Genomic DNA, 27,792 nt, shown 5'->3' on the forward strand with positions numbered 1-27,792 from the left:
GAAAGTTTCTCAAAACATAATTTCCACGCCAATGCTTATATCAAAACACCATAGGCACGAAAGGTTTTATTTTGAAAGTAATAACCGGAAGACAGTTGTCTTAACATGTCTAACTTGCCCCGACCCTCGACCAAACGACTCCAACCAACCCGGAACTTTTAAATCAACTAATCATTCCTGAAAACTTGTTTCGAGGAGTTTCCTCCTGCTTTTTTTTTTTTGTTCAGATGTTTCTTTAAGAAAAAAGTAACTTCTGGATACTGAGCGTTGTTCCCTCTGAAGGAAAAAAAAAAGACAGCTGCAAATGTTTCTCGCTCCGACTGCGGCGGTTCCTGCAGGACAGTAGCCCTCGACTTGTCTTTTCAAACCAGGTAGGACGCAGTCAGAGGAAAAAAAGCTCTGCAGCTGATTCTCACATTTCTTTTCACAAACCTGTTGCGATTCATTTCACAAAGCTTTGGCAGCAGCCATATCAGTTTTAAATTGAAAGTACCAACAGTTCAGGTGCTGTTTTGATACTTATTTGCACGTACGTGTTTACTTTTACTTCTAACTAAGTCAGCTTGAACATTGTTTGGTGGTGAACATTTGCAGCACCACATGCCTTTACTCAACTAGCGTTCAGCTGCACTTACATTTATTTGTGTAAAACAGAATTGAGATATTGTCATAAACGGATTACTGTATGCATGAAAGTAATACTGAAAGTATGAAAGTCTGATTCTACTAGATCACAGTACAAAAAAGAGGGGGGGTTGGGGGCGGGAGGGGGTCCCTGTCAGGTTAGGAATTTCAGGCAGCTGAGAGCTCCCCCTTTCTCACACACACACACACACACACACACACACACACACACACACACACACACTCACACACACTCACACACACACACACACACACACACACACACACACTTCCACAGAGGGGAGGGGAGTGTGTCAGTCCAGGGGGTCTGAGACACACATTGGGTCTGCAGGCAAACAAAAGGTCTGGCCGTGCCTGTGGTTTTAAGCTTAATGAAGCAAACTGCTCAGAGAAGAGCACAGGCACTGAATATGATGGACCCCTTATCTTTAAGAGCGTGGGTCTGTGAGACAAGGTTTATTGTTTCACTGCGGGAAACAGTCTATCTATTTATTGTACATACACAGATATATATTCATGCCTAAATTAGGTTTTTCTGCATTGTAACTGTCATAACTTCCCGTATCGTAATAACTTAGTAATACAGAAACAATTTATCAACTGAGTAAATTGAGTTTGGACAAAATTCATTGATTATCAAAATTGTTGCCAACTAGTTTTCTGTCAATGACCTAATCCATTATTTTACTACTTGTTTTGGCTCTAAAACTCTAGATAACCTTTTATCAACCTGTGTTGATAAATGCAATGAGGTTTTATCATACTGAATCACTGTATTAAGAGTAGTTTACCAACACCATAACTTCTGTTTTAATGCAGACAGGCACATGCAGACTTTTGTTTCAGCTTCCACAGACAGGTACAGACACTGTCTGACACACTCTCTTCAGTGGTTAACCTCTGTGGAGACTGAGATGGAAACCTCCCCTCTCTATTCTGCTGAGTTAAGGAAAGGAAACATTGAAGTGCTTTCACATTTTTACTAATCAGCAGCTTTTCTCATGAGCTGAGGTGTATGACAAACACAGGGCCAATTTGACAGTATTTAAACTGTGCAAAAAATCTGCCTGAAGAAAAGTAAAATAGTCTCAGAGTTTTTGAACGTTTTAACATCCTTTTTGTATTTTTACTAATACATTCTTCATCAGGTTGTATTACCAGCCATTTAACGTGATTAAATATAAAATAGTATGAAATTCATTCAATGAAATGAGTCAATAGACGGATTACAACATTACTAAACTAGTTTTGTTTTGGAAACGAGCCGAGGCTCAAAGCACGAGCTAGAGTTTATTGTTAGACTAGTTGTAATGATGGGAGAACGTCAGTGAAGGGGGAGCTTTATCCAGTCTTCCATGAGGTCTGGAGCATGTACAGACAGGTCGTGATGACTGTGGGCTAATAGTGCTTTGTTGTCGTCATGGGTAAACCAAGAATGCTAGACGGTGGGAAGATGTAACTTGAATGTTTTAACTCTCAGGATTGGGTAATCTGACTTTGGTTATTGCAGCAACAGAAAATCAGTATAATCTTCGTATTATGATATTAGGCAACAAATTATCTATTTTTGTTATGGTAACAGCATGATAGTTTTGGCCTCCTGTTCTTCAAGACAATTTTCTAATATTAATAGAAGTTGAAAAAAATGAAAGCCTCTACCTGCTTGGTTGCACAGATGATAGTTTCTCAAAATCTTCATGTGTGTAAACATCATTAGATTGCATAGTCATGCAAAAAAGTGATTGTAAAACCACCTTCGTTTCACATCTTTAATCTACAGCCACGCTAGCAGCTCTGTGAATGGTACCTTGAGCTAAATGCTATCATCAACATGCCAACATGCTGGTGATGTTTGATGATGCTGACGATGCATATGACGTGTTCACCGTCTTACTTTAGCCATCAGCATACTAACGTTTGCTAATTGGCTGTAAACACAAAGCATATCTGGGGCTGATGGGAGCATCAATGGTTTTCCAGGTACTATACTAATTATTTTCATTATCTATTAATCTGTACATTATTTTCTTGGTTAATTGGTTAGTTATTTGTCTATAAAACAACAGCCCACTGTGACGTCTTCAGATGTCTTGAAATTTTCACAGCCACAGTGTAAGTGGCTGATTTAGAGCTTTTTAGGGCCTTTAAAATGTTTGTGATGTTTGATTTTTGTCAGCCAGATAAAGAATTAGTTTCATTTTCCATTTGCCAGCCTTTTGGAGAACTCTTTTTTTTTTAAATAAATTGTACAGGTCATATTCATACAGTTTAGCTTCTCATACAGACCTGCCAAGTATTCATTCAGAATGGGAAATGAAGAGCAGCGTCCAAACACGCAGCTGACTAAAAAGCCACAATTTTTACGGTGTGTATTTCCCCATTAATCCTCAATCTGTGAAGAATTGTTTTGACAAAGCAAAGCCACCCCTCCTTTCACTCTTTGCAGTACAACCCAACCAATAATTTGACGTTCAGCTGATATTTTCAGTTTCATTTCATCATTATTCATCTCAGACAGACACTCAGCTTAAAACCCACAGGCAGTCAGATTTTGTCCCTGAATTTGCTGACTCATAAGCTGCAAACAAACCTTGATTCCCCCAAATCTCTTTAAGATTAATAAGGCTGCAAACCGCTGTTGTTATTTGTTGGAGGGAAGTTGACCTTTGGCACCAGCACCAATTTACCAGAATGTTTTCAGGACCTCAGGGCTGTCTTCACCCTCCAGTCCATGTAATTTATCCAAAAACAAACGTGGGAATGTGTTGTTTGTTGTATTTGCATCTTTTTGTTGATCAAAATCTTCTTTCCTGCTCTGCCCCCATTTTCATTCCTGCTTTGAAAACCTTCTACATCAGGAAAATCGCTGCCTCAGGCCAAGTGAGGTGAGAAGACCGTAAAGGCGTATGGTTGTTTTGACAGGAGTATTGCTTTGAAACCTGCCATAAACTGTGAGGTCTTTCTCTTTGAGAGTGGAGTGAAACTATGCGAGCTATCCAACAGATCATACAGAGGATGGGGGTTATTAATCACAACGAATACAAGCGGGCGCAAGCTCGACCGTTTTTCTTTCATCGCGAGCTCGTGAGTGTACAAAAGAATTTAGATCCAACTGTATTGTTTCCATGTGCTGAGAGCAAGGGAGAGACGGAGAAGGACGAGGAAGGGGGAAGGGTTGGAAGCACAACAACAGCTTCTTCTGTATCCTCTGGGAATGCCGTCTGAAGGCTGCGGAAGAAGTTTGTCTGTGAGCTGGAAGGGGGAGTGTGAACAATCCACAGTGCGTGTGTAGACAGCCCTCTCAGCTTTACTCAGTGCACCATAAATACACAGTGAAAGAGGAACACAGTGTTCTACAACTTCATATTGAAAACGATAGTTGCTCTGACAGCCATGAGTCATTCATGAGGTGAACAGAATCATCAGCGCCCCTAAAAGGGAACCTGCTCTTGGGTTGGGTTGTTTTTGCTGTATCACGTTTTGAAATCGCAGAATTATTATTCCGTTTTGCACAGCTCAAGTTTCTGTTGGTAAAAATCAAACTGAACAGTTTGACTGCTCCACATAGGCCTACATTTTTGTTGATTTATGTAATGATCAGTGTCCAATTTATCTCTATATATCACACTTAGAGCTCATGTTTATAGCTCAGCCTGTGAAATAAGTCTTCTGCTTTTTTTTTTTTAGACCCATCGAATACAAGCTCATTCTTATTTTGGTCATAGTTTAACTAAGATTTTCACAAAGTTATCTTTGTGTAAACAGGACAGAAGAGCTGTTTTATTTGGCCTGTTAACCGGTTTTATTCTTGGGAGTTCTTATCTGCACATCCTTCTTTCATGAAGTCATCATGAAAGAGAAATAAACTTATAACACACTCTATAATGACTCTATCATGTCTTTTATTATCAACAGCCAGAGAGTGGGGGAGTCGAAAGGTGCCAAAATGCCACAGCAGAAGGACATAGTGAAGATAGCCATCCAGATGCCTGGGGCCTACCCCCAGCTCATACAACTGGACCAGGTAACACACACACACACACACACACACACACACACACACACACACACACACACACACACACACACACACACACACACACACACACACACACACACACACACACACACACACACACACACACACACACACACACACACACACAACACACACACACACACACCACACACACACACACACACACACACACACACCACACACACACACACACACACACACCACACACCACACACACACACACACACACACACACACACAACCACACACACACAACACACACACACACACACACACACAACACACACACCACACACACACACACACACACACACACACACACACACACACACACACACACACACACACACACACACACACACACACACACACACACACACACACACACACACACACACACACACACACACACACACACACACACACACACACACACACACACACACACACACACACACACACACACACACACACACACAACACACACACACACACACACACACACACACACACACACACACACACACACACACACACACACACACACACACACACACACACACACACACACAAATCCAAAAACCAGTAAAAAAAAAATGGATGAATGAGGTTTGTCACTCTGGTTGGTAATAATTAGAAATAATGTAATAATAACTTTGTCATATAAAGAGAGACTCTCCGTCTGTTCTCAGACGTTGCTTCAGTTGGCTGCTGAACGCTTTGACAGTGAACTACCATGGGAATGTCTTGCCCTCCGTTGAGCCTTTTTTCAGGCAGCACTTCCTCTTAGTGTGCTTCATTTGCTTTAGACCCAAAGACCACAGGGATGATCTCCACACTAAAAGGGATAGGTCAGATATTTGTACTTTGGTTGTCATGAGTTTGACTGGTAATGTTAGCTCAGGCGATCTGTGGTTTGAGACAGAAATCTTCAGCAGCACTATGGGCCAGCAATGTGTTTTATGCACATACCACATCCCTAGTTACTGTCATGTTGCTTCTGAAGTTAATGCAGCATGATGTAGGTATAAATAGATCTGAGAAGAATGTTGTTATTTCTCTTGGATTTATTTTTCTGTGTTGTTCTGTGTCTTCAATTATCTTTGGTGATCAGATGTGCTGCTGCTCAAGCTGCCACATCACCTGGTGATGCCTGACCAAAAGGCCTGCCTGTTTGACTTGATATCCATGCCTTCATATAACTCAAACTCCTCAATTATAATTATATTGTTGAGCTTGATAGAGGGGGGTTCTCAATCTGGGATCACTGCTACCTGAGAGGCTAAATTCATGGCAAGAAGACATCCAGACATTTGTAAAGATGTCTCTTCCCATAGTTTTTTCACGCAGCAGCATTGGGCTGCAGGTTTGGTGATATATGTAAATATAGATATATGTAAAGTGGTGATTCACAGTCAGATTGTATTTAGTGAAGCAGCCTAGAAACCTAAACAACAACGACATAATATTTATGCCAAAAAAAAAAAAAAAAAGCATTTGTGTGACTGTGGTATGTGTCACTATTCCCACTTCCTTTTTGCTGTTGTTTGATACAGCTGCTGCAGCACAAGATATTTACAGTAGCTGAATAATGCCAAGTCTGGTGTGTATGATAGTTAGGCTGATGGCTCCGCTTTTTACATTTTCTTTTGCGATCACCCTGCTGCACTCCACTTTTTAAATTCATTCATTCATTGAAATGTTTTGCTTAGAGGAGCCCCAAATGTCTGATATGATATCTAATAAAACAATGAAAATAAAATAAAAGATTTGAAATTTTTTTCAGTTATTTTGCAAATTGTTGATTTAGTTATATATTTTACACAATAAATGTATATATATTTTATCTTATAATGTCTTTTTTTAATCATTTCATATTGAACACTTTTGAGTTTGCCACACCCGCCTGTTGGTTTTGTTTCGTCAGCTTTAACCAAATGTGATGGTGGGGAAGTTTTCCTTGCGTTTCCAAGAAATTTTGGGGAAGTTTTACATCTTTGCGCAAGACACTATGCATGAGATGTAGTTTAACGTGTACAGCAGGGGTGTGTGTTCACAGTCATATACTGTACAGCAAATGAGAAAGTTTGAACGGAGAGAGAATGGATTTAACAGGTACTTACAGCTGTAAAAAAGGCAGCACAATTGAAAATTCAATGGGCGCAGATCCTAGTTTTAAGCCCTATCACCTCAAACAACATTTCATGACTTTGTGTTGTGTAAAGAGCACACCAACTGAACATTCAGGAGTACTGATTTGGATGTGAATGAATGCCCATTCTCTACCCAAAATATTTTTATTGTAGATCACAACTAATCTTGCCCAGGAAAGAATCCCTCAAAAACGTCTTATTGGCCCTGCCGTCTTCATTAAACACATCTGATCAGTCGACCTTCTTGGCTGCCACTAATAACAGACCGTTTACTGGGTCTACCACAGAACCCGAAGACATTTTGATTGGTTGACCGCGGGGCTGACCACTAATGGCAGGATAGCTAAGAGTCAGACATGGAAGTAGTCTGGCTTTTATTTACGTACAAAGAGGGATCTGGGCACTGAGAGGAACATTGTTTAAAAAGCGTTGGGGAGCTCTTGGATTTCCTCTTCTCAGCAAACAGGGTTTGCAGCCAGCGAGAATAGCTGTGGTACCATGATCCCATAACAGCGTGTTATTACTGAAGCATGTGTTCAGCTCCCTGATGGAGGAAATACTTTGATTGTAGAGTCTGCTAAGTCCTGTTGTTATGACCCACATGTATGCAGCAGGTGTGTGTTTTTGTGATATGTAAATGTATTTGCCTTTTATGTGTTTGTGATTACATAGAGTTTGTTGTGTCTCTATGCAGAAAAAGCCTCTGTCTGCTGTCATAAAGGAGGTGTGCGATGGGTAAGTTGATAATGGCTCTGATGTCTCTCTGGTTGCATTTGACATCATTAAACTTTTTGTGGTATTTTGATAGTTAATATCTGTATGTATGTGTGTGTTTGTGTGTGTGTGTGTGTGTGTGTGCGTGTGCGTGTGTGTGTGTAGCTGGAATCTCCCAGGTCCTGAGAACTACGCTCTGCAGTACGCTGATGGAGTGCAGACGTACATCACTGAATCAGTGAGTCACATCTACGTACACATCAATACAAATATTTGTCCACACCGGGGAATCAGTCTTGTGAATGTCTGAGCACAGCTTGAAGACGATGAGCAACAGACCTGAGTCAGACCTGCAGATGTGCAAATCTCTGTGAGATGTCAAATCACAGCAATGAATCAGACACACTACTCTATCAGCACATGGTGACCTCTGTCTACTTTTGTTTGTATTTCCCTTGTATCTGAAAGTACGTAAAGTTACTCAAGACAGGGCCCAGCTCTCACAATATCAATAAATTGTGAGACCGACTGAAAAATCAACAGACAGAGGGAGAGAAAGAGAAAAGCGCACAGAGCTACACTCTCTGCCCTTCCCCTCTTTTGACTGTAGAAGTCATTACAGTGCCACCAGAGAAATGTGCAGAAAGATGCTTTATTTATTGTAGAACATTTTAGTGAGACGGTCAATATAGTGTTGCTGTGAAGAGTTTGAAACGCACAGCAGGGTTGTACTTTTAGCTCTGCTGGAGCTGCTACAAGGATGTTCACTTTGAAGTCGGTGAGTTTGTAGTAAAACGCAGATGTTTCCGCTTCTTGATGGTTGTGTGGAAGGCTTACCTTGATTGCACGCGATGTAAGAATGAGATCATTTCCCTCTTTCAGCAGCAGTTTGATTCAGAAATATCCATGTGAAATGGATCCATGTAGAAACCCTGGCAGCCGTCTTGAGGATGTCTCTTTACAGTCAGTCTTGACACCTGGCTTTCCCATCAAGGCAAACAACAAAGATACATTGCTGATCATGTGAATCTGCAACAGCCTGACACATCTTCACAATTTTAAACTTCTTCACAGTTTTAAACTTTTCTTTGACTGTGTTACCTGGTCCAGTTGTATGAGCTGGGGGTAGGCCCCAGGCCTATGTCCTTCTGCTGTGGCATTTTGGCACCTCTCGACTCCCCCACTCTCTGGCTGTTGATAATAAAAGACATGATAGAGTCATTATAGAGTGTGTTATAAGTATATTTTTCTTTCATGATGACTTCATGAAAGAAGGATGTGCAGATAAGAACTCCCAAGAATAAAACCGATTAACAAGCCAAATAAAACAGCTCTTCTGTCCTGTTTCCACAAAGATAGCTATGTGAAAATCTTAGTTAAATTATGACCAAAATAAGAATGTTTGTTTGTTTGTTTGTGTGGTGTAGAATCGTCTGGACATTAAGAACGGCTGCATTCTGCGACTGACCAAGGCACCGGTGAGTCTGCAGACATCAGGCTCTCAGCCACTTTCCTCTTTCATCTCCCTCCTCTCACATTCCTCCAGCACTCTGTCCCTCACTCTCTGTATCACTCTTTTATTTACAATCTGCATTGCAGCAAATTTACAGAATAAGTTTCCTGGCAATAGAACGAATCAGCATTGATCCGTCTCTGCCGCTGCAAGTAGCCAGGTTTTAAACAAGAACAACAACACCATGAATTACTAGGAATGGAGGAAATTGTTCAGTATGGTTTGTTTAAGTATAGGTGTTTCTTTTTGCATGAACGCAGGGTCGCTGCGCAGAGGACTTGTTCAAGGGCATCCAGAGCTCAGACTCAGGCGTGCGCTGCGATTCGCTGAAGGAACTGGCGAGTGTTTCCACAGACGTGACCTTTGCTCAGGAGTTCATCAGTCGTGACGGACACCTCTTATTGGTCAAGATAGTAGAGGATTCTAATGAGTTAGTACTCTGTGTGTGTGTGTGTGTGTGTGTGTGTGTGTGTGTGTGTGTGTGTGTGTGTGTGTGTGTGTGTGTGTGTGTGTGTGTGTGTGTGTGTGTGTGTGTGTGAATGGGTGTGTGTGGGTGGGTGTCTGTGCTTGCATACCTTCCTTGGATGGGGTGGAATGCTGTTCCCCTGATAGATATCACTGGTGCTGAAGGGTTAAGTGGTTTCTGCACATGTAGCAGCATATCCCTGCTGAGTTAAACATGTATAGGAAAAAAACACAAGGAGTGTTCCTGCTGAATATATTGTATAAGGCCACAAATATGAGACTATACTCTAGGGAAGGAAATGGTTCCTCCCATTTGTTCCTCACTCTTTCTTCTTCAGTTAAAGCCTTTGTTGATTTATTGATTTTAAATTTGAACCATTCCTATGATCATAAATCGCACTAACAAGCTTTACAATAGCACAATAAGCTGAATCCTTAGTTCTCTGTGACACATTGGAAATGTTTTAGAGTGCATTAGCATACATATTTACACTTTACACAGTAATTGAATTATTAAAAACACTTGCTGTTCAGATTCAGTGTGTGTGTGTCTGTGTGTAAATTTAAATTATATTTATTTCTGTGTGTCTGCTTCATCCAGGAGTAATGTGATCATGACCCACACACTGACAGGCTTCATGGAACTGATGGATCATGGGATAGTTTCTTGGGAGAACATATCGTCTGTCTTCATCAAGAAGGTGCCGTATCTGTCGCTCCCTGTCTTTTGTTTTGTCACAGATTAGGTTTTTATGTGACCGTAGCTGCATTCTGTCTTAAGATTCCCACCTTCCCTCCTTTCAGATTGCCAGCTTTGTCAACGCCAAGCCGACCGATGCATCAATACAGCAGGTGTCGTTGGACATCCTGGAGAGCATGGTGCTGAGCAGTCACAGCCTCTTCCTGCAGGTCAAACAGGAAGTCACCATGGAGAGGCTTATCGCTCACCTCCAGGTGTAAGTAACAGATAGATTTGGACTCACTCGTACTTAAAACTACCGTTCACACCTCCGTGTGGCGATGAGGTGGCAGGCTGATGAGTCAGTATCAGTATAGTCTCTGTAAGAGGAAGTTTTCAAATATGTAAAATACTGCTGATAAAACGGATGTGAGGATTGAAACCTCGAAAACAAGAACATTTTTTAATCTCATTGTTTCTCTTTTCTCCCCAAACACACCTTTTCATACAGCTGTAAAATGTTGAAATGGGAGTTTGTCTCACACCCTCCTCTCTGACTTCTTTCAGGACAAATCAGCAGATACAGACTAAAGCCATGGCCCTGCTTATGGCCCTACTACAGACAGCAGGCGACTCCGACAGACAGGTGCTGCTGCAGGCTGATGCTTGCTTTCTGACATTGTTCCTCTTCTCCTTATAGCTGTTCAAACTCACACGCATGCAGTTGAATATGTGTTTAGGTTGTTTCCTGAATGTTTACTTCTCCCAGACGGTGGTGCCTGCGGCTGTAAATCAGTACGCTCTGCACATTTTTCAGTTTCAGTTGTCTTAACTCTTTACTGTGAGACATTTGGGTACTTATGGGAAGCTGTGACACCCCAAGCTGTGAATGGCATGCATGTGACTTAGGGTAAAAGGTGTTTATTTGCACCAGCCGGACCATTATTGTACATAAGAGTCAGAGTCCTGCGAGCATCACTTCTGCCAGACAGCTGGAAATGATCCATCTATCTCATTCTCTGTGGTCATATCAGCTTCTCTGCAGACAGTCGAGGCTTTCTCTCCCTGTGTCGGGTTCCTGCTCCTCTCTTATTGTACGGAAACAGTTGCTTTATTCAGCCCTTCGTCTCTTTTCTCTCAGGCTCTCATTGTTACTCTCTCTCTCACTCACACTCTCTCACTCACACACACACACACACACACACACACACACACACACACACACACACACACACACACGCTTCCTTTTTTACAGTAAATCAACAAATCCACCCCTCTTATCAGTGTGACCAACCCAAGAGAAAATTTGCCCTGAACAAAATGAGGTTGAGTCAGAGAAGCATGTACCAGCAAGTGATCTTTTCGTCACAGGGGTCAAAGTCCCACACAGACGAACCCTGGTCAGGCCCACTGGTCTGTTACCGACACTATATTGCCACCCCATGATAGAAACATGTCATTGCACCTCAGTAACACATTTTACTTGTGCTCACCTTCTTCCTCGTTCTCTCTTTTCCAGGAGATGTTTGCATTCCTAAATAAGAAGAATCTCCGTCAGTACATTTATAAGGTAAATTATCTTTTTAATTCCTTCCTAATTTCATATAGTTTTCTGTATCTCATTGACAATACAACAAAAGAAAACCTCTTTGATGTGTAGCTGTGAATGTGAATAAACCGACACTTTCACCTATTGATGTTGCAGAACATCATCCATAGTTCTGGTTCAGTCCAGGACGAGATGGCCCACTACCTCTATGTCCTACAGTCAGTTACTCTGAATCACCTGGAGCCTCGCATGAGGACGCCTCTGGACTGTTACAGCCAGGTGAGCTATAACATCAGGTGTCCATACACTTTCTCTCAATTCCTGTTAGACACACACATACATTATTAACAGTTTAGGTATCAGATAATTTGATTCCTAAATCCTTCTCTGAACCTTAAACTGTTCATGGATAAAAAGCATTAACTCCCTGATGATTGAAGATCCTGATCTGCACCTGAATTGAATCAGCTGTTCCTTGGCCCAAAGCCAGCGTGTTTATCTTTATGGGTAAATCTATTAATCTTTCATCTTTACTAAGTTATAGACTAATTTACATTCTTAGTGGAAATGATCAGATATACTGTATGGGAGTAATTGAAGTAATTGAAGTAGTTACTGATGGTCTGTTACGTGACCAACAACACTACAGCTTGAAACATTTAAACACTCTAAGAAGTTAGCATCCATCTCTTACCTGCGTCTTCCCCCCTGACACCAGGAGCAAAGAGACATCCTTCACAGTTTGCGGCAGGCGGCGTTCGAGACAGAAAGCGAGAACAGCCTGAGCCACGAGAGGCGACGCTCGCTCTGCGCTAAAGAGTTCAAGAAACTGGGCTTCTCTGTGAGTGTCTGCTGTCACAGCTTGTTCTGTGAAGTTTGTCCATCAACTTCTGTCATATTTCTCTCAGTGACATTATTCATATTTGCATTAGTATTGTCTTTGATCCTTTCCTTTCAGAACAATAGTAACCCTGGTCAGGACTTGGTACGGACACCTCCTGGTCTTTTAGCTTTGGACACCATGTTTTATTTTGCCTCACGCTATCCTGATGCCTACAGCAGGGTGAGTATGATTTACCTCTGTTTAAAGAGTTCAGTGGTTTTTGTCTTTGTCTCCTTTTATGATTAGCTAAGTATCTAATTGTCTCCAACTCCCAGTTTGTTCTGGAGAACAGCAGTAGGGAGGACAAACATGAGTGTCCGTTTGCCAGGAGCAGCATACAGCTCACACTCATCCTGTGTGAAATTCTTCGCATCGGAGAGCCACGTAAGTTGACCTCCTGCTCCTGCCATAACATTTCCTACAACCTCCAGTCAGACCATCTCTAAGACTGAGCGTCTTTCCTTTGTTTTTGCGTTTGACCTCCGTCCTCTCCATCTCTTCTCGCAGCCTCAGAGACGGGATCTGACTACCACCCCATCTTCTTCAGTCAGGATCGGCTCATGGAGGAACTTTTCTGTGTCTGCATTCAGCTGCTCAACAAGACCTGGAAGGAGATGAGAGCCACACAGGAGGACTTTGACAAGGTACAATAGTCAAGCACAGCATAGCATAGCATAGCATGGTTTGCTTCATGTTCAGTCCAGGGCACCAGAGAAAGAGCTGGAGGACTGCATGCAGGAATGATAACATCAAATGAATCCATCTTTCTTTAGGATCCCATTGAATTATGAATTATAATGACCATAGATTAAAATACCCAGAGCTCAAACACCAATTCAGCTCCCATTTCCTTTATGGTAATTACAATACTTCCAGCGTCCCAGTATCCATCTCAATATCCACTCAGGAAAATCTAATTTCTTCTCAAAGGACCCAGCTGGAAGAATACTGTGTGTAAGGGCAGATTACTGAATAATCAGTCCACAACACAAGCTGTTTCCTTAAGTTACAGTCGGTCACGTTGTCCACTGTAGCCATACACTTAAATCAAAACTGTCATTGCAAAGTGATCTTGTAAGAAAACAGGTTGAAGGACCAAGCTGAATTCCATGAATGCACAAGTTTTTCATAGTCAACGAGCCATTTGATCGTTCTGACGAACGTGTGTGAGGGCGAGAGTTTTCCCACACAGATGGGAAAGATTATCGCTTGGCTGAGAGAGGCTTTTACACTCTACAGTCTCTGCTACACCGACATACGGCTGTTGAATCGCTGGTCCGGCGTGGCTCGATGGTTAGACGACCGTCACTGTGTGTGTAAAAAGGTAACACGGGGTCTTTCAGATCCAAGCCTACATGGCCAGAACTGGTCTGTCTCATGCAAATCCTGCAAACAAACAAATCCCGTGACTTAGCAACACCGTGCTTCCCATCCACACTGCCAGACAGGCCACAAATACACTTCCATACATGGTCAGAATAATGTTGAAAGCACCGTCGCCTTGTATCTAATCACGGTCTCGTTGTTCTAATCCGTGATGTTTGTTGGTTTGGGACTCAGCAACAAAGCAGTGATTACCTCATTCTGTGATACAGTCCTCAAGTTGTTTCTTCTCTTGAACAGAAGCATCATGAATCATGTGTAACAGCCTAATCAGTTCAGAGTTCAGTTCAGAAATCGATCTCATTTTAAATGCATCTTTGCAGGTGTGACAACAGTTAACACGATAAATCAAGCCCATCTTGAGTTGTATTAATGAACTGAGAAAATCTTTTTTAAGCAAATCAATTTAAATTAAACAAAAGAGCAGGCAAACCAGTAGAAATTCAGCCTGTTTTACACACTGAGAGATCCGAGCCTTTCACACAGATTTTATGGTGGATTTGTGGAACTTTGTGCTTCTGTGACTTTGTATAGGTTGATTCTTATGCTAACTTTCCCCAAACTGCCCCCACAGACAGCATTTAGAAATACACAGTGACTTTACAACCACAATGTAGTACTAGTACTATGGTAATAGGTTGAGCCAAGCCTTGAGCAGCGGGGTCTTGTCTGAGAGAAATATTGAGAATCCAGCCACCCTGAAAGAAAGAGTGGTTGAGCTTTTGTCCCGAGTCGCATTTCAACATCAACCACAGCCGTCCGTCATCAGAGTACTCTCCTGACAGTCATAAAACTCAGTGACCTTTTGACCTGTCAGGAGCAGCCCAGTGTCCTGAGCGCCAGGACAGCAGACCGGCCTTTTGTTTTTGCCCACGGCCCCCTACCCAGGGTGCTTTGGGGCAAGGACAAAGGGGCATTAGGTGGACAAAGAGAAGCGTGGTGGGCGGCAGAAACAGAGGGAGAAGGAAATGGGGAAAACAAAGCGCCCAGGGCATCAGCAGTAATTACACAACAACAGAGGGAACGTAAAACCTCTGGAAACAATATGAAAGGGAGAGAATGAGAGGGTTGGACTGCAGCGAGCAGATTGGGAGAGAAACCAAAGAAAAAAGAAAAAGAGAGGAGGTGGTGGCAAATGTGATATCGCAAATTTTAAGTTTCGTAACTTAGAGAATGAATCGGATGTATTTGTGTTGGTGTGTGCGTGAGACTGCTCCACAACAACACATCCTCCCTCAATCCAGTCACGTGAATGTATTTGGTTAGCTCTGTACACCCCCTGTGATAACGGTCATCCTCCATGAGCGAGCGAAAACACACACACACACACACACACACACACACACACACACACACACACACACACACACACACACACACACACACACACACACACACACACACACACACACACACACACACACACACACACACACACACACACATTTAGCATACATGCACATGCTGCAGGGTTTTAGGGAACAGAGACAGCTGCCAGTCATTGCTCCTATTGGCCAGTTGAGCTAAATGACAGAGGGGCTGGACAGGGGGTGTGTGTGTGTATGTTTGTGTGTGTGCGTGTGTGTGGGAATATCAGGGTGTCTGTTTACAAAACACCCACAGGCCTGCACCTCTCTTGTCATGTAGGTGATCTCTGTCTCTCTCTTCCTCACTTTCACCACTTGTCATCCCCATCACATTCCTCTGATTGTTGAAGATATTCAACACATATTCGAGGTTGGGATTGAAATATTTGGCAAATTAGTCGACTCTGAAGGATAAAAGATGGAGGTAAGATTCAGGTTTTCCTTGTGTTTATTCTTGGCTGTGAGGAGTGTGTTGTTCTGTAGTTAACTGTGTGTAGTTCCAGGTGTAGTACAAAAAGTAGCACATACTACAAGTTGTTAAAAAGGTGACACTTCACACCAGAGAGGATTTATAGCATCAGAGCTGAGATGACATAACAGTGTGAAGTGGCGGTCTGAAACTCGTGTCATGTGAAAATTGCCGGACACTGAGGTTATTTTGGCTCATGGGACTTGAGCAGTCAGTGACGGCGTGAAACTGTAGTCACTTGTTTTGTGTCCCTGCTTGTTCACACAATATAAAATGACAGTCTGGATTTCACTGTCTGTGCGCTGCCAGATGGGTGGACTCTCATTCTCTGTGGTCGTAAACAGTTTGGTCACATTTAAAAAGCCTTTTGTCTTCAGCCCTCAAGGAACAAGTATGTTTCTGAATTTGCGTCATCAGATTGCCACAGCGCTGAGATATCCACTTTTGGTTTTGTAATGTATGTAAATAACTGTGAAGCAGGTCCTCCGTAAGCAAATGATTATTTGTATAACAGCACATAAGAGAAATCTGGACAGAACTTGAATGGGTCAAATTACACTTCAGTGATTGCTCACAGTCAAAATGGGTGTGAACAGGAATGATGTGGGTCAGCAGAGCCGCTTGTGTGTGGACAAATAGTGCTGGAGTTTGCTTGGCCCTGTAGCACTATAGATTTTTTACATAGATTTTCCAATTTTTCCAGCCGAGACGTGTATACTGAAGAGAGCTATAGATTTTACTCACAGGCAAGTGCACAGTTTGACCAACTGCCCTGAGCTCTCGTTTCAGGGTAACCAGGGTCACCCCCTGTCTCTCTGTGTGAGCATCAGTTTAATAAGTCATGCAGAAAACACACGCACACACACACACACACACACACAAATCACACGGGTATAGTGAACGCTGAGTCAGTGCTACTGGAGGAACTTGTTTACAGATTAGTTTTTACATTAAATGTGTATTAGATGTTTAATCAGCAGTTAAGGATGAACCAGAGGACAGTTGGTATGATGTTGGTGTTGGTCACATGTTGCAGTTAATTAGGTTAATGAAGAGCGCTGGGGCCCTGTGCGTGGGCTAAGAGTTACTCGACAGTGTGAACTAGGACAGACTTGGCTCTTGAATTTAAATCCGCTAATAGAAATAGGCTGGAAATACATATGAATGGATCTGAGCCAGTGGGTGTGGCTTAGAAGGAGTAATGAACGACAGCGTGGAGGAGAGGAAGTGAAATGCTCGTAAGCTGTGTTTATCTTCTATCTATCAATCTATGCTCCACGTTGTGGCCTAGTAAACAGCAAGAACTTGTTGATGTGGGTTTTAAAGGTCAAAGGTGATGGTTAGGGACGTTTCATTCTTAACAAATATAGTATGGTACGCACCACATACTAAAAAGTGCAACAGGTGTTTCCTGTATTTGTGTAATTTTGACATAAATTATTCTTGTTTGGTCACAACTTTGACCTTGCTGTGAAGTTCACCTGAACTTCTGCAAATTAAAGCATGTAGGTTCACCTGTGGCCACGGGAACAGTATGTCTTCAGCAGTGAATGATGATGAAGATTGTGACTTTCAGTCAAAAACGATCAAAAACTTTGAGTTTGAGTAAATAATAATAGGAAAATACAACTGGCTTCATACGTCATTATTTGAATTTATACAGTGTTTCCTTTCTGTGGTTGGTGGCTTCTGATGATGTGTACATGTTAGTGTAGTGTAACATTCCTCAGAGGGGTTATCTTACCACAACACGGTTGCTTTCCTTTTTGAAGGCCACTTCAAAGACATCTCCAAAACAAGGGGAAGTGTTAACTGGGGAGATCTGCATGGGACGAGATATGAGTACAAGTCAACAAAACTGAACTGAACATTGCTTTTCCAACACCTGTCACTCATCCTTCAACGATATGTAACCATCTCTCTGTCCCAATGTCTCCGTCCCCAGGTGATGCAGGTGGTGAGGGAGCAGATCACCAGGACATTGTCCAGTAAGCCGACCTCCCTGGAGCTCTTCAAGAACAAAGTCAACGCTCTCAACTACAGCGAGATCCTCAAACTGCGGCAGACGGAGCGGCTGCACCAGGAGGAGACTCTCGCTCCGCCTGTGCTGTGAGTTGCAGGATGAACCAGTTCACATGTGCACCTCCTCGTTGCCTTGTTTATCCTTTGCTTTAGCTGTGAGGCAGAAAAATGCTCCTTTCTACAGTTAATTCTGAGCCTGACACAGGAAATCAGATCACTGAAGAGAGTGAGTCTCTAGTCTAGAAAGACATTCTTTTGCAGAGGAAACGCTTAGATTTATGTTCGGACTGGCTGCGAGATGAAAGCTTGTTAAGATCAGCCTTCAGTCTGGCCTTGTGATGCACACAGCATTCAGTTTTTGCCTATTTATATAGATGGTATTAGCGGGTTGAGACAACCTGATCAGCTGCTCTAATGACGACTCCAGATAGTTTCCACCCTTATAGAATCAGCTGATAGGTCAGCAGCCATACTGTTGTTGATTACGCAAGTGTTTGTCACTAAACACTGAGTGTAACAGTGCGCTGCTGTGTGGGTCATCCATGGGGTTTATGGTCTGAAGAGGTGCTGCCTGCGCCGTGATCCTCATTTGATTTCTGCTGAAAATAATGATGAAAAAAACTCTGCAAACTGCAAACTTGAGTTTCTTCAGTGGGTTCTAATGTAAAATGACGAAGCATTTTGTTGAGTGTGTGTGTGTTTTTTTTTTTCTGTCCAGTGAGCTCAAAGAACGCCTGAAGCCAGAGCTGCTCGAGTTGATCCGCCAGCAGAGACTCAACAGGCTGTGTCAGGGAACGATGTTCAGGAAGATTAGCAGCCGGCGCAGACAGGGTGAGAAGCAAGCACACACACAACAAGCCACACACCCATGAAAGACAGTAGGCTGTTTCTTCTAATCTTTGTGACTGGCCATTTTTCTCTCAGATAAACTGTGGTACTGCCGCTTGTCGCCCAATCACAAAATGCTTCACTATGGCGATGTGGAGGAAGACACGGACAATCCGCCAATAGAAACGCTGCAAGAGAAGAGTGAGTTGAAGCTGAGATGGGGCTGCACAGATGTGAAGATTTACAACTCATCTGTATTTAAATTACTAAACATGAGCCCTGATTAAAGTATTTAAATGATGTTAACTTCATTTTCTGTGTTCAATGCTCTCTGCTTTCCTTCTCAGTTCCAGTAGCAGATATCAAAGGCCTGCTGACAGGAAAAGACTGTCCTCACATGAAAGAGAACAAAGGCAAACAGAACAAGGTCAGTGGCTCTCTTTATCTTCTCAGATTATGGATACACTCTCATCCTGTTAGTATACGTAACAAACGAGAAGCCTCACTGGGTTTGCATGTGTGTTCCTCCCTCACTGTAGGAGGTGCTGGACCTGGCGTTTAGCATCACATATGATGTCGAGGAGTACAGTCTGAACTTTATCGCACCCTCCAGAACTGACGTGAGTTTGGCCCTGAATTAACCTACGTCGCAACGTTTCCAGATATTGATCAGGAACATTTTCCTTTCTTTATCACAGATTCTTCTTGTCTGTGTTTGTCTTATAATGACGAGTAAGAATATACCGTGTACTTACTGTCTTTCTTCCTCTGTCAGTTCTGCCTGTGGACAGATGGGCTGAGCGTTCTCCTGGGCCGGGAGATGAGTAGTGAATCCATGCGCAGCGAGCTGGAGATCCTCCTCTCTATGGAGATTAAGCTGCGCCTCCTGGACCTCGAGAATGTCCCCATCCCCGACAGCGCGCCGGTAGTCCCCAAACCTCCGAGCAACTACAACTTCTGCTACGACTTCAGCCAGACTGAGCAGTAGAGCGTGTGCACAGGCTGGAGTGCAACTAGGATGTGCGAATGTGTAAATATATGTGTATGTGTATGTGTGTGTGTGTGTTTGTGTGTTTGTGGTGAGATTTGATCTGTGCGTCCATGCACTTATTAACACAGATTTATAACCCTGACATTAGAATTTTCTTCTGTGGCCTCATTCTCTACATCCAAGTGAAACTGAAAACATGGAAAGAGTCTCTTAAACTACAATAGCGGTTGTGGGTAGGAATCGCTACCAAATGGCTCTCAGCCGGATTAATGCTGCAGATTATCACTCCCCAACTGGGATAGAAGTTTTCTTTCTTTTCTCAATCAGTTGATGTTCAGCTGTTCTCCTTCCTGTTCCTCATCTGTCTGGAAACATCAACAAATTCCAAAAACAGAGACTTGGATAAATGAGATTCTTGATGTTATAAAATACCACCGCTCAAGTAATGGTACTTTAATTTTGTTGTGTAATCAGTTTTATATTTCTAAATATATCTAAACTATGTATGATACGTGGAATATTCCTGTGTGCGAGGCTGCTTATTACTGGTTGGCGCTGTAGACGCTTTGATCTGGTTGTGCTCATTTCTCCTAAATTCTTGTATGTTTTTTGTTTTTTTTATTAATGGGCATTAACTAGAACACAGTGCTTTTTCAAGATGTGGTACATGTCTGATTCATTTCCAATGTGATATAGAACTACAGTATGTTTTCAATGTTGGATGATTTTTCTTGCTTAAATACACCTATAGGTACTGGCCTTTGTACGGATCCCAGTGGCTCAGTGATGATTACTGTGGAGCGGAGATGCTCTGACTTCTTGTTTTATAGCAGTGCAGATTTGCATTAGGTACTAAGCTGACTTTTTTTTTTTTTTTTTCTTGTGGTGGTAAAGCCACTTTACAACTTTACAACAATCAACAGTTTGAAAATTAGAAAGAAAACTTGTGACTAGTTTAATATCTGACCAACAATCATCCCTGTGAGTCTGTACGACACAGAACTGCATTGAACCCTGATTTAACTCTAACTGAATCATTTTATACAAGGTAATTATTATAATGTGATGCGCTCAATCTCACCATGCATTCACTGGGGGCTGCAAGCAGCACAGAACTGACACAGATCTACAGAATATCATAGTGTGTGTGTGTTTTCGGCCAGTTTTTGGCACCGGGTTATTACATTTCAGCACGGTCACGACTTTCTTCTGCAGTGCATTCCTGACACACCCCCCTCTGCGATGATGCTCACTCTGAGTCATGCGCTTTGGGTGATTTCACATGAATAAAAAGTTTGATTTATACTGAGAAAAAAAAAAAACTTGTGTTTCTCTGCTAGCGTAGTCTCCAAACTTTGGTTTATTTATAAAATCAACATCTTTTACACTTGATTCTTCATCTTTACAGTATATATGTCTCCCTCTGTGACAGTCCGTCATGCCCTGTTACAACAGTACAAACATTTTCAATAATGTACATACTGTATAAAGGGATATTATTTCTTTAATAAGACTACAGTGCTTGAGCAAGACCAAAAGTGGAGAGATTGGTCCCTTAAATGAATTCAAGTTAGTTCAACGCAACGGGTTGATCCATTATTCTGTTTTGTTGATTTAAAAAAGAGGAAATTATCAAGACAAAAATCAAAAGCATGTTTCCAAAGCTATACAGATGTGAGCATTTAAATCAAGTCTTTCCTCCTTTTAGTGCTCAAAGCACAATAGAAATGTTCTCAATGTTAAGCAAAAAACCTGAAAGTCATCATGTAAAAACAATATAGGATCTGTCAATTTAAGTCACATGCTTCAAAATTCTAAAATGTTTATATTATCATATATATTAAGAATTAACTTTCAGTCTCACTAACACTGTTTCTTATGGGACAGCTTCTGCTCGTGTTCTTGATGTATACTGTTTACCTTTTAACTTAGATAAAAGCACCTTGTCACTACAAGGGAATTAATACAACAAGCAAAATCTCTCATGTACAAGAAAACAATTCCCGTTCTCATTATGATTAGACAGTGAGAATATTTTTTACTGTGGCAGTTGTGTGTTTCAGTTTTGGGGAATTCACTTGATTTTATTGGGTACTTGTGCACAAACTAGGCACCTTGAAACGCCTTCCCTAGATGAAATCTGTGCCTTCAGCGGTGATACACCACATACACTAAACATAAATATTACACCAAAACATTTTCCGCTTGGACTCAACAGTTAATGATCTTTGAAAGTGGCGGTTAGGATGGGTGTGTTTTCAGTCCGATACATTTTTGTCTGCCTGGTCTGATTATTTGAATCCAAGCATGAACATACTTAGGAAATGTTTAACCAGACAAGCAGAAGTACTTCCACATCGGTTTTGTGCAAGTGGCACCTGCTCTATACGAGAGAGATTTAAAATATAAATAAATAAAATAAATCACTTACAGGCTGACTTACAGATGACAGGTTTTACAGTAGCTCAGACTGTAAACTGTCAACGCTTCCTTCAATTCTTGTGCAAATTGTTGAGATGTGCAAAAGCTCAACTCATGGAGCAGGCTTTGGTCAGCAGGTTTTGTAATTGGTCCGGCAGTCATGCACGACATTCAGTCAGAGTGAAAGAGTAAGATCAGCCCCACCTATGAACTTGTAGTGGACGTTTTCCAAGAAGGGCAGCTGTGACTGAAGGAGGTCCATTGTTGTAACGGAGATGTTTTTGCACCTTGAGATGTCGAGCGTTCTCAGACGCTTACAGTGCTGCATCAGGATGAACAGGGATCTGCGAGGTTTAAAGGTCAAAAGCTCAGAATTAATTTTTTTATCTGTGTGTAGAGATACGTTAGATATGGGGTGTTGTGCCACTCACCTGTCAGTGATGTTATTACAACAGGAGAGGTAGAGGTGCTGGAGTCTGTGGAGATACGGCGCAGCCTGTGCCAACCCACGGTCGCTGATACCAGGACAGTGGCTGAGAGCCAGGCTGATAAGGCTGCGGCAGTGCCAGGCCACCGACGCCAAGCTGGCGTCAGTGATCTCTGGCAGCATGGAGAGAGACAGACGGTGGAGGTCTGGGTGGCGCACCACCTGGATAGAAGAGAAAAAATATCAAGTCATGATTTTTGTTTTTTTGAATACTCTGCATTCCTGCTCCAAAATCACACATTTTTCTCTCCTCAGCCTCCGACCTGTGTGATGCTGCTGTCAGTGAGTTTGGAGCAGGCAGAGAGGTCCAGCTCCTGCAGCCTGTTGAGAGCTAAAAGGGAAGCTCCCGGCTGCTGTGTGAACTGCTCCAGGTCGTTCTGCGTCACCAGCTTGGGTCGCTCCTCAAAAGGCAGACGAGGAGGCTTAAAGAAGCCCATGTTGCCGAAGGTCCGGGTGAACCTGGGACCCTTGTCTCCCTGTGGAGAATAGTAGATTATTACAACAGCTTTGACAGGAGGAAGGAAAGGTCGTCTTTACTTCTTAAAACACCTTCCACCTGTCTGAAGTTCTCACCATCTCATCATCAGGCTCAGACTTGGATGTTTCCACCATTCCTAGCAAACCCCAGTCTGTGACTTGTTTACACCAGCCAAGCCGCAGAACTACCAGCCTGTGCAGGTATGTGGCGATCGCACACACAGACAGGTCAGTCACGTTGACGCATGAGGTCAGGTCCAACTCACAGAGAGTGTCCCCAAGAAGCTGGGTGAGAGAGAAAACCGCAAGATCCTGCACAAAGAGGAGGGAAAAGCTTGTTTTTTTTAAATTTCCTTTCATACAAATGCAGTTACACATGAAAACACAAACACAGACACTGACTGACCCTAATGTAGGTGCAGCTTTTGAGGCTGAGCGTCTCCAGCCGTGCTCTGGCAGCTTTGGACCCCGTCAAGCCTTTCACCATCTCGGGTCCGCTGATGTTCAGACACTCAGACAGATCCAGACTCCTCAGGGAAGACACAGACAGCAGGTCAGCGAGGCCTGTGGACGACATGAAACCACCGTTTAAAGAGTAACACATTTTTCTTGCAGCACATCATCGAGACAAACATTAGATTTTAGCTGTTGTTTGAACTGCTGTGGGGTGTAATGAACACTGTGGCTTCTAATGGCTACCAGCAAGTCTTTACAGTTAGTTCTGTTATATTTACAAATGATTCTTTAAGTCTATGAGACACGCAAAAGCAGAAATACACCATGGGCACCTTTTTCAGTGATCCTCCAGTCGCGGGACAGGGAGAGGTGCATCAGTGACTTTAGGCCCCCTGCTATGGCCTCTACAGACCTGCTGGTCAGCTCAGTGCAGGCACTGATGTTCAGTCTCTGAAGGCTCGGCTGGTGCTTCACCAGAGCCTCAACTGAGTAGTCGGTCAGCTCCTTACAGCCGTGCAGACACAGTTCCTCTAGGACCAAATCCTGAACCTGCAACAGAGAGAATATCAAGACAGTAAAAATGATTTGAAATCCTACAATGGGTCTTCTATTAGGACAACCAATTGAAACTCTTTGTCTTCAACGAAGTTAAAGGACAAGCTAAAATCATGAAAACAATCACTATTATTGAATTCTTAAGAATAAGTGCAGCTTCTTGTATCTGTATAATATAAAAATAGGTGTTGAGATATAAGCTGAGCAGTTTTATTTGTGAGGAATCCTTAATTGCTGCTCAAGCAGTAAAGAAGCTGTTGCAGGGATTTCAAGGATCCTGACCTGTGCAATAGTGCGTAGTGACTCAGGGGTGATGGAGGTTCTGCTGAGGTCCAGAGCTACAAGGGTGGATTTCTGCTCTTTTAACAACCTTTTCAAGTTCCTCAGTGACAGTAATGCTGACGAGTCCTCAACAGCCCCGACCGGGCACCCTCGATACGGGTCGAACTCGAAAGCGATATGGCAGCCGGCCAGCGAGAGCCGGCGGAGGCGCGGGGTGCAGCTGGTCAGCCGATTGAAGGTGAGGTCAGAGAGGTAGCGCAGGTCGGACAGGTCCAGCTCCTCCAGACCAGACAGAGCTGACCTGACCTGGAACAAGAGAATGATGTTTGACCTGAAACTGGACCATTACTACAGGTGGCAAAAACAATAAAGCTGTGCAAACACAATGCCAATAGAAATCTACTCTGAAAGAATTGGTGTGAAAGGTTTCATTTAATAATCACTGCCAACACCCTTTTCTTATCAGATGACTAAAGACAGAGCTACACAGCAAGAGAGCAGGTTTTAATGATGCTGCAATGGTAAAGAGCAGTAAATAAAGAAATGGTATAGTTGAGAAATAAAGGATTATGTGAACTGCAGAACAGATATAATGGTAGTACTGCCTTAATTCCACACCTTTTAAGGCAGGTTATTATTGTTTTATCAATAAAAATATAATACCAAAAACAGTGCTGCATTGCTCATCAGAGGAATTTGATGTATACCTGGGTCTATTCATCTACTGTTACTATTTATATTGCACATTGAAAAAATTGTTTACAATTTAATCAATCTAAATATGTGATTTAAAAGTATCTTAACAACACTAAATTGAAAGAATGCCACGACTTTGTCAAAAAACTAATTGCGTCAAAAGCGAACATTGAACTTTATTTTAGCAGGAGTTTTTTTTCTCCATCATGATAGAATTTAATTAATGTCTCTGACCACATTTTATTGTTAATATTTTACTTGATCTCCAGTGTCGAAATGCAGTTTACCTACAGATATACCTGAAGATTACCCTAAAGGAACTGACATGTTGGCAGGACGGTCAGCTCTTCGGGTCTTATTGAAACAATGGCCAACCTCAGGCTGCCATCAAACTCTGACATAATATATAATACCTGCTGTCTGTGCTCCTCCCTGGAGAGGAAAGCTCCAGACATGAAGAGGCTGTCCAGGCCCCTGAGGTCCAGCCTGCGGAGGGAGGTGAGGCGAGGAAGCAGAGCCAGCAGTGAGGCCTCTGTTATACTGCTGCCAGGCAGGGCCAAGCTCTCCAGTTTAGAGCCCAGACACAGTCCCACCTGAAGAGGGAGGTACACTGTTTCATTCACTGGCTGCTTCCTTATGTTGATGGTTATAGCGTCACCTAACTTCCTCATATGATCTAACTCCTACATTGGTACACTAAATAAACACTGGTAGGGTTAGACTTTGTCCTCATATTTCTAGGCAACAATCATGGTTTTCTATCTTGTATCTTTTATATTTGTTGCTGCTGCTCTGAACTTTGGACCGTGACCACAACATGTCTATTATGAATATGCTACATCCTGGTCAGTAGAACAGGAGATTAAGGTAAGAGCGATAATCTCTCCTTAAAAATAAATCAATCTTATTTAAAATTTCTTGTTAGACTTTCAGGAGGAGAGGCGTCTTTTCTTGCCTGGTGGCAATGTGTTTCCAAGATAAATAAAATCCACTCAACTTTGTTCAACAGGTTGTTGTTTTTTTTTTCTTCAAAAGGCTTTCATAAGCCCTGGAGGTGAGGGAATTCTCTGAACCCGCAAAGAAGCATGTGATCATTTGAAGTGAAAACAGAATAACAAGGTCTTCACATGACAGCAGTGATATAATTTTCAATGACAGAGGGAACACCTATCCAAACACCCTCCTATTATCATATATTTCATCCATCCACTTCTGCTTTTTGACTCGTCTTGTTTAATCTTGATGAACCATAAAGAGGGATTTATTTCAGGTCTGTGAGTGTTCTTCAGTAAAATCACTATTAGTTCAATTTGACCCCTTCTTAAGTTGAAGCTTGACCAGTTAGAAAATTTTACAAGAATATCTTTAATGAATAAAGCTGTTACTCTCCCCACAGTCGTCCAGTGAATACTCAACTTAGCGTTAATCTTCAGATATGAAAAGTCCTGAAGATCTCAAAATGTGTCACACAGTAGCTATCAATACTGAGGCTGATCAAAGTAGTGATGTATGTCTTAAATATGACGGCATACTGCACCTCCAGAAGCAGTGATCGGGACATACTGAAGCCATCGAGCTGGCTGATAACCAGGCTGCAGCGTGTCTTGCAGCCCAGACCCCTGACCAGCTCCAGGGACGAGGCTGAAGCTGGGAAGCAGAAGGTGACGTTCTTCTACACGGGGAGAAACAGACAGAGAGGAGACATGATGAACACTGGCGTGCACTGAATCTGCACCCTCTGACCAATATATTATCCACATTTATCATGCATTATGTGTCTCAGTGTGTAAATTACCTGAAAACGCAGGTCCTGGCTGGCATTGTACCAGCTGCGACAGACCAGTGAGGCTTCCTTTCTGTCTGAAGCGTGAAGAAAGCTCAGGATGTAAACTACGATCTACAGCAAGACACAGAAATACTGCATTAAAATAAAGTGAAGTCACTGATCCTGCAAGAGGTCTGAGGGTTACCGGACACCTTTTTATTTACTCAAATAACAGCATACAGTATGACTGTGCTGTGGCAGTGTGCCATATGCTCATCCACCAGTGGCTCACTGTGTTTCTGCAGGCAAGAAAAGGCTGTTTGTCTAACTCACCTCCACAGGCAGCTCAGGTGTTTCCTTAATGTCCTCCCCATCGCTGTCTCCCATCTCAGCTTCTCCTTGGTTACTATAAAGATCTCCAGAGCATCACAATTCAATCAGCTAGCCACTTAAACTGCACAACTTAAAGAGCTGTAGCTAACTACCTTTAGCCGTTAAGCTAATGGCTACAAAGTGAACAGAAACCCTTAACTCGTGTCTTTCTTATCCGTTAACTAATCAATGAAAATGACCAATTTCAGATCAATGGGAGCTAACGAAGAGCTATGCTGCCCGCTGTCATCTCACTAAGCTACTTTACACTTTACCACAGGTTGTACATTTCCGCCGGGAGACTGGCTTCAGTTGGATCAGCTGACCGGAGAGGGAAAACCCTGTGACGTCAGGGGGCAAACCATTGTGGGAAATGAGGTTTTTGTTCTGTTTTACCTATGCTCTCCAAAAACCACTATGACTCCCTTAAAGACAGTTAGTACACCATGACCTACATATAGTTTCAGTTTATTTAGGTCAGTCTAAAACAAACACACACACACAGACATATATATGTATAATACAACTTTAAGACCCATGATTGTGATAGATGATGCTATTTGATGTAGAGTTACAGGAAC

The 27,792-nt window shown here is 42.5% G+C and overlaps 2 protein-coding genes across 2 annotated transcripts; one reads left to right on the forward strand and one right to left on the reverse strand.

Moving 5' to 3' along the window:
* The first annotated feature begins 126 nt into the window (after positions 1 to 126).
* On the forward strand, positions 127 to 20,899 carry elmo3 (engulfment and cell motility 3). The gene is made up of 21 exons (XM_056387282.1): positions 127 to 371; positions 4,561 to 4,669; positions 7,532 to 7,572; positions 7,717 to 7,789; positions 8,979 to 9,029; positions 9,325 to 9,494; positions 10,131 to 10,230; positions 10,334 to 10,485; positions 10,776 to 10,854; positions 11,728 to 11,778; positions 11,914 to 12,036; positions 12,476 to 12,598; positions 12,716 to 12,820; positions 12,916 to 13,024; positions 13,148 to 13,284; positions 17,805 to 17,968; positions 18,600 to 18,712; positions 18,806 to 18,910; positions 19,057 to 19,136; positions 19,249 to 19,329; positions 19,485 to 20,899. Exons 2-21 carry the CDS (start codon positions 4,592 to 4,594, stop codon positions 19,695 to 19,697), a joined length of 2,148 nt encoding a protein of 715 aa, XP_056243257.1. The 5' UTR covers positions 127 to 371; positions 4,561 to 4,591; the 3' UTR covers positions 19,698 to 20,899.
* Positions 20,900 to 21,042: 143 nt separating this feature from the next.
* On the reverse strand, positions 21,043 to 27,519 carry fbxl9 (F-box and leucine rich repeat protein). Its single transcript, XM_056387283.1, has 11 exons — positions 27,173 to 27,519; positions 26,870 to 26,971; positions 26,612 to 26,746; positions 25,488 to 25,667; positions 24,379 to 24,684; positions 23,874 to 24,090; positions 23,492 to 23,649; positions 23,182 to 23,397; positions 22,872 to 23,084; positions 22,553 to 22,770; positions 21,043 to 22,465 (listed from the first exon to the last, which is right to left on the reverse strand). The coding sequence occupies exons 1-11, from the start codon at positions 27,224 to 27,226 to the stop codon at positions 22,297 to 22,299; spliced, it is 1,968 nt and encodes a 655-aa protein (XP_056243258.1). The 5' UTR covers positions 27,227 to 27,519; the 3' UTR covers positions 21,043 to 22,296.
* Positions 27,520 to 27,792: the final 273 nt, after the last annotated feature.

This window comes from Seriola aureovittata, chromosome 10 (assembly GCF_021018895.1).
Source record: "Seriola aureovittata isolate HTS-2021-v1 ecotype China chromosome 10, ASM2101889v1, whole genome shotgun sequence".
Classification (NCBI taxonomy): domain Eukaryota; kingdom Metazoa; phylum Chordata; class Actinopteri; order Carangiformes; family Carangidae; genus Seriola; species Seriola aureovittata.

Excerpts from the sequence above, each read along its gene's own strand:
- elmo3 (XM_056387282.1), top strand. The coding sequence starts at position 4,592 with ATGCCACAGCAGAAGGACATAGTGAAGATAGCCATCCAGATGCCTGGG. Across the intron at positions 13,025-13,147 it reads TCTTCGCATCGGAGAGCCAC|CCTCAGAGACGGGATCTGAC; the intron begins GTAAGTTGACCT and ends CTCTTCTCGCAG. Across the intron at positions 19,137-19,248 it reads ACAAAGGCAAACAGAACAAG|GAGGTGCTGGACCTGGCGTT; the intron begins GTCAGTGGCTCT and ends CCCTCACTGTAG.
- fbxl9 (XM_056387283.1), bottom strand. The coding sequence starts at position 27,226 with ATGGGAGACAGCGATGGGGAGGACATTAAGGAAACACCTGAGCTGCCT. Across the intron at positions 24,685-25,487 it reads GGGAGGAGCACAGACAGCAG|GTCAGGTCAGCTCTGTCTGG; the intron begins GTATTATATATT and ends CTCTTGTTCCAG. Across the intron at positions 22,466-22,552 it reads TGTAATAACATCACTGACAG|ATCCCTGTTCATCCTGATGC; the intron begins GTGAGTGGCACA and ends TAAACCTCGCAG.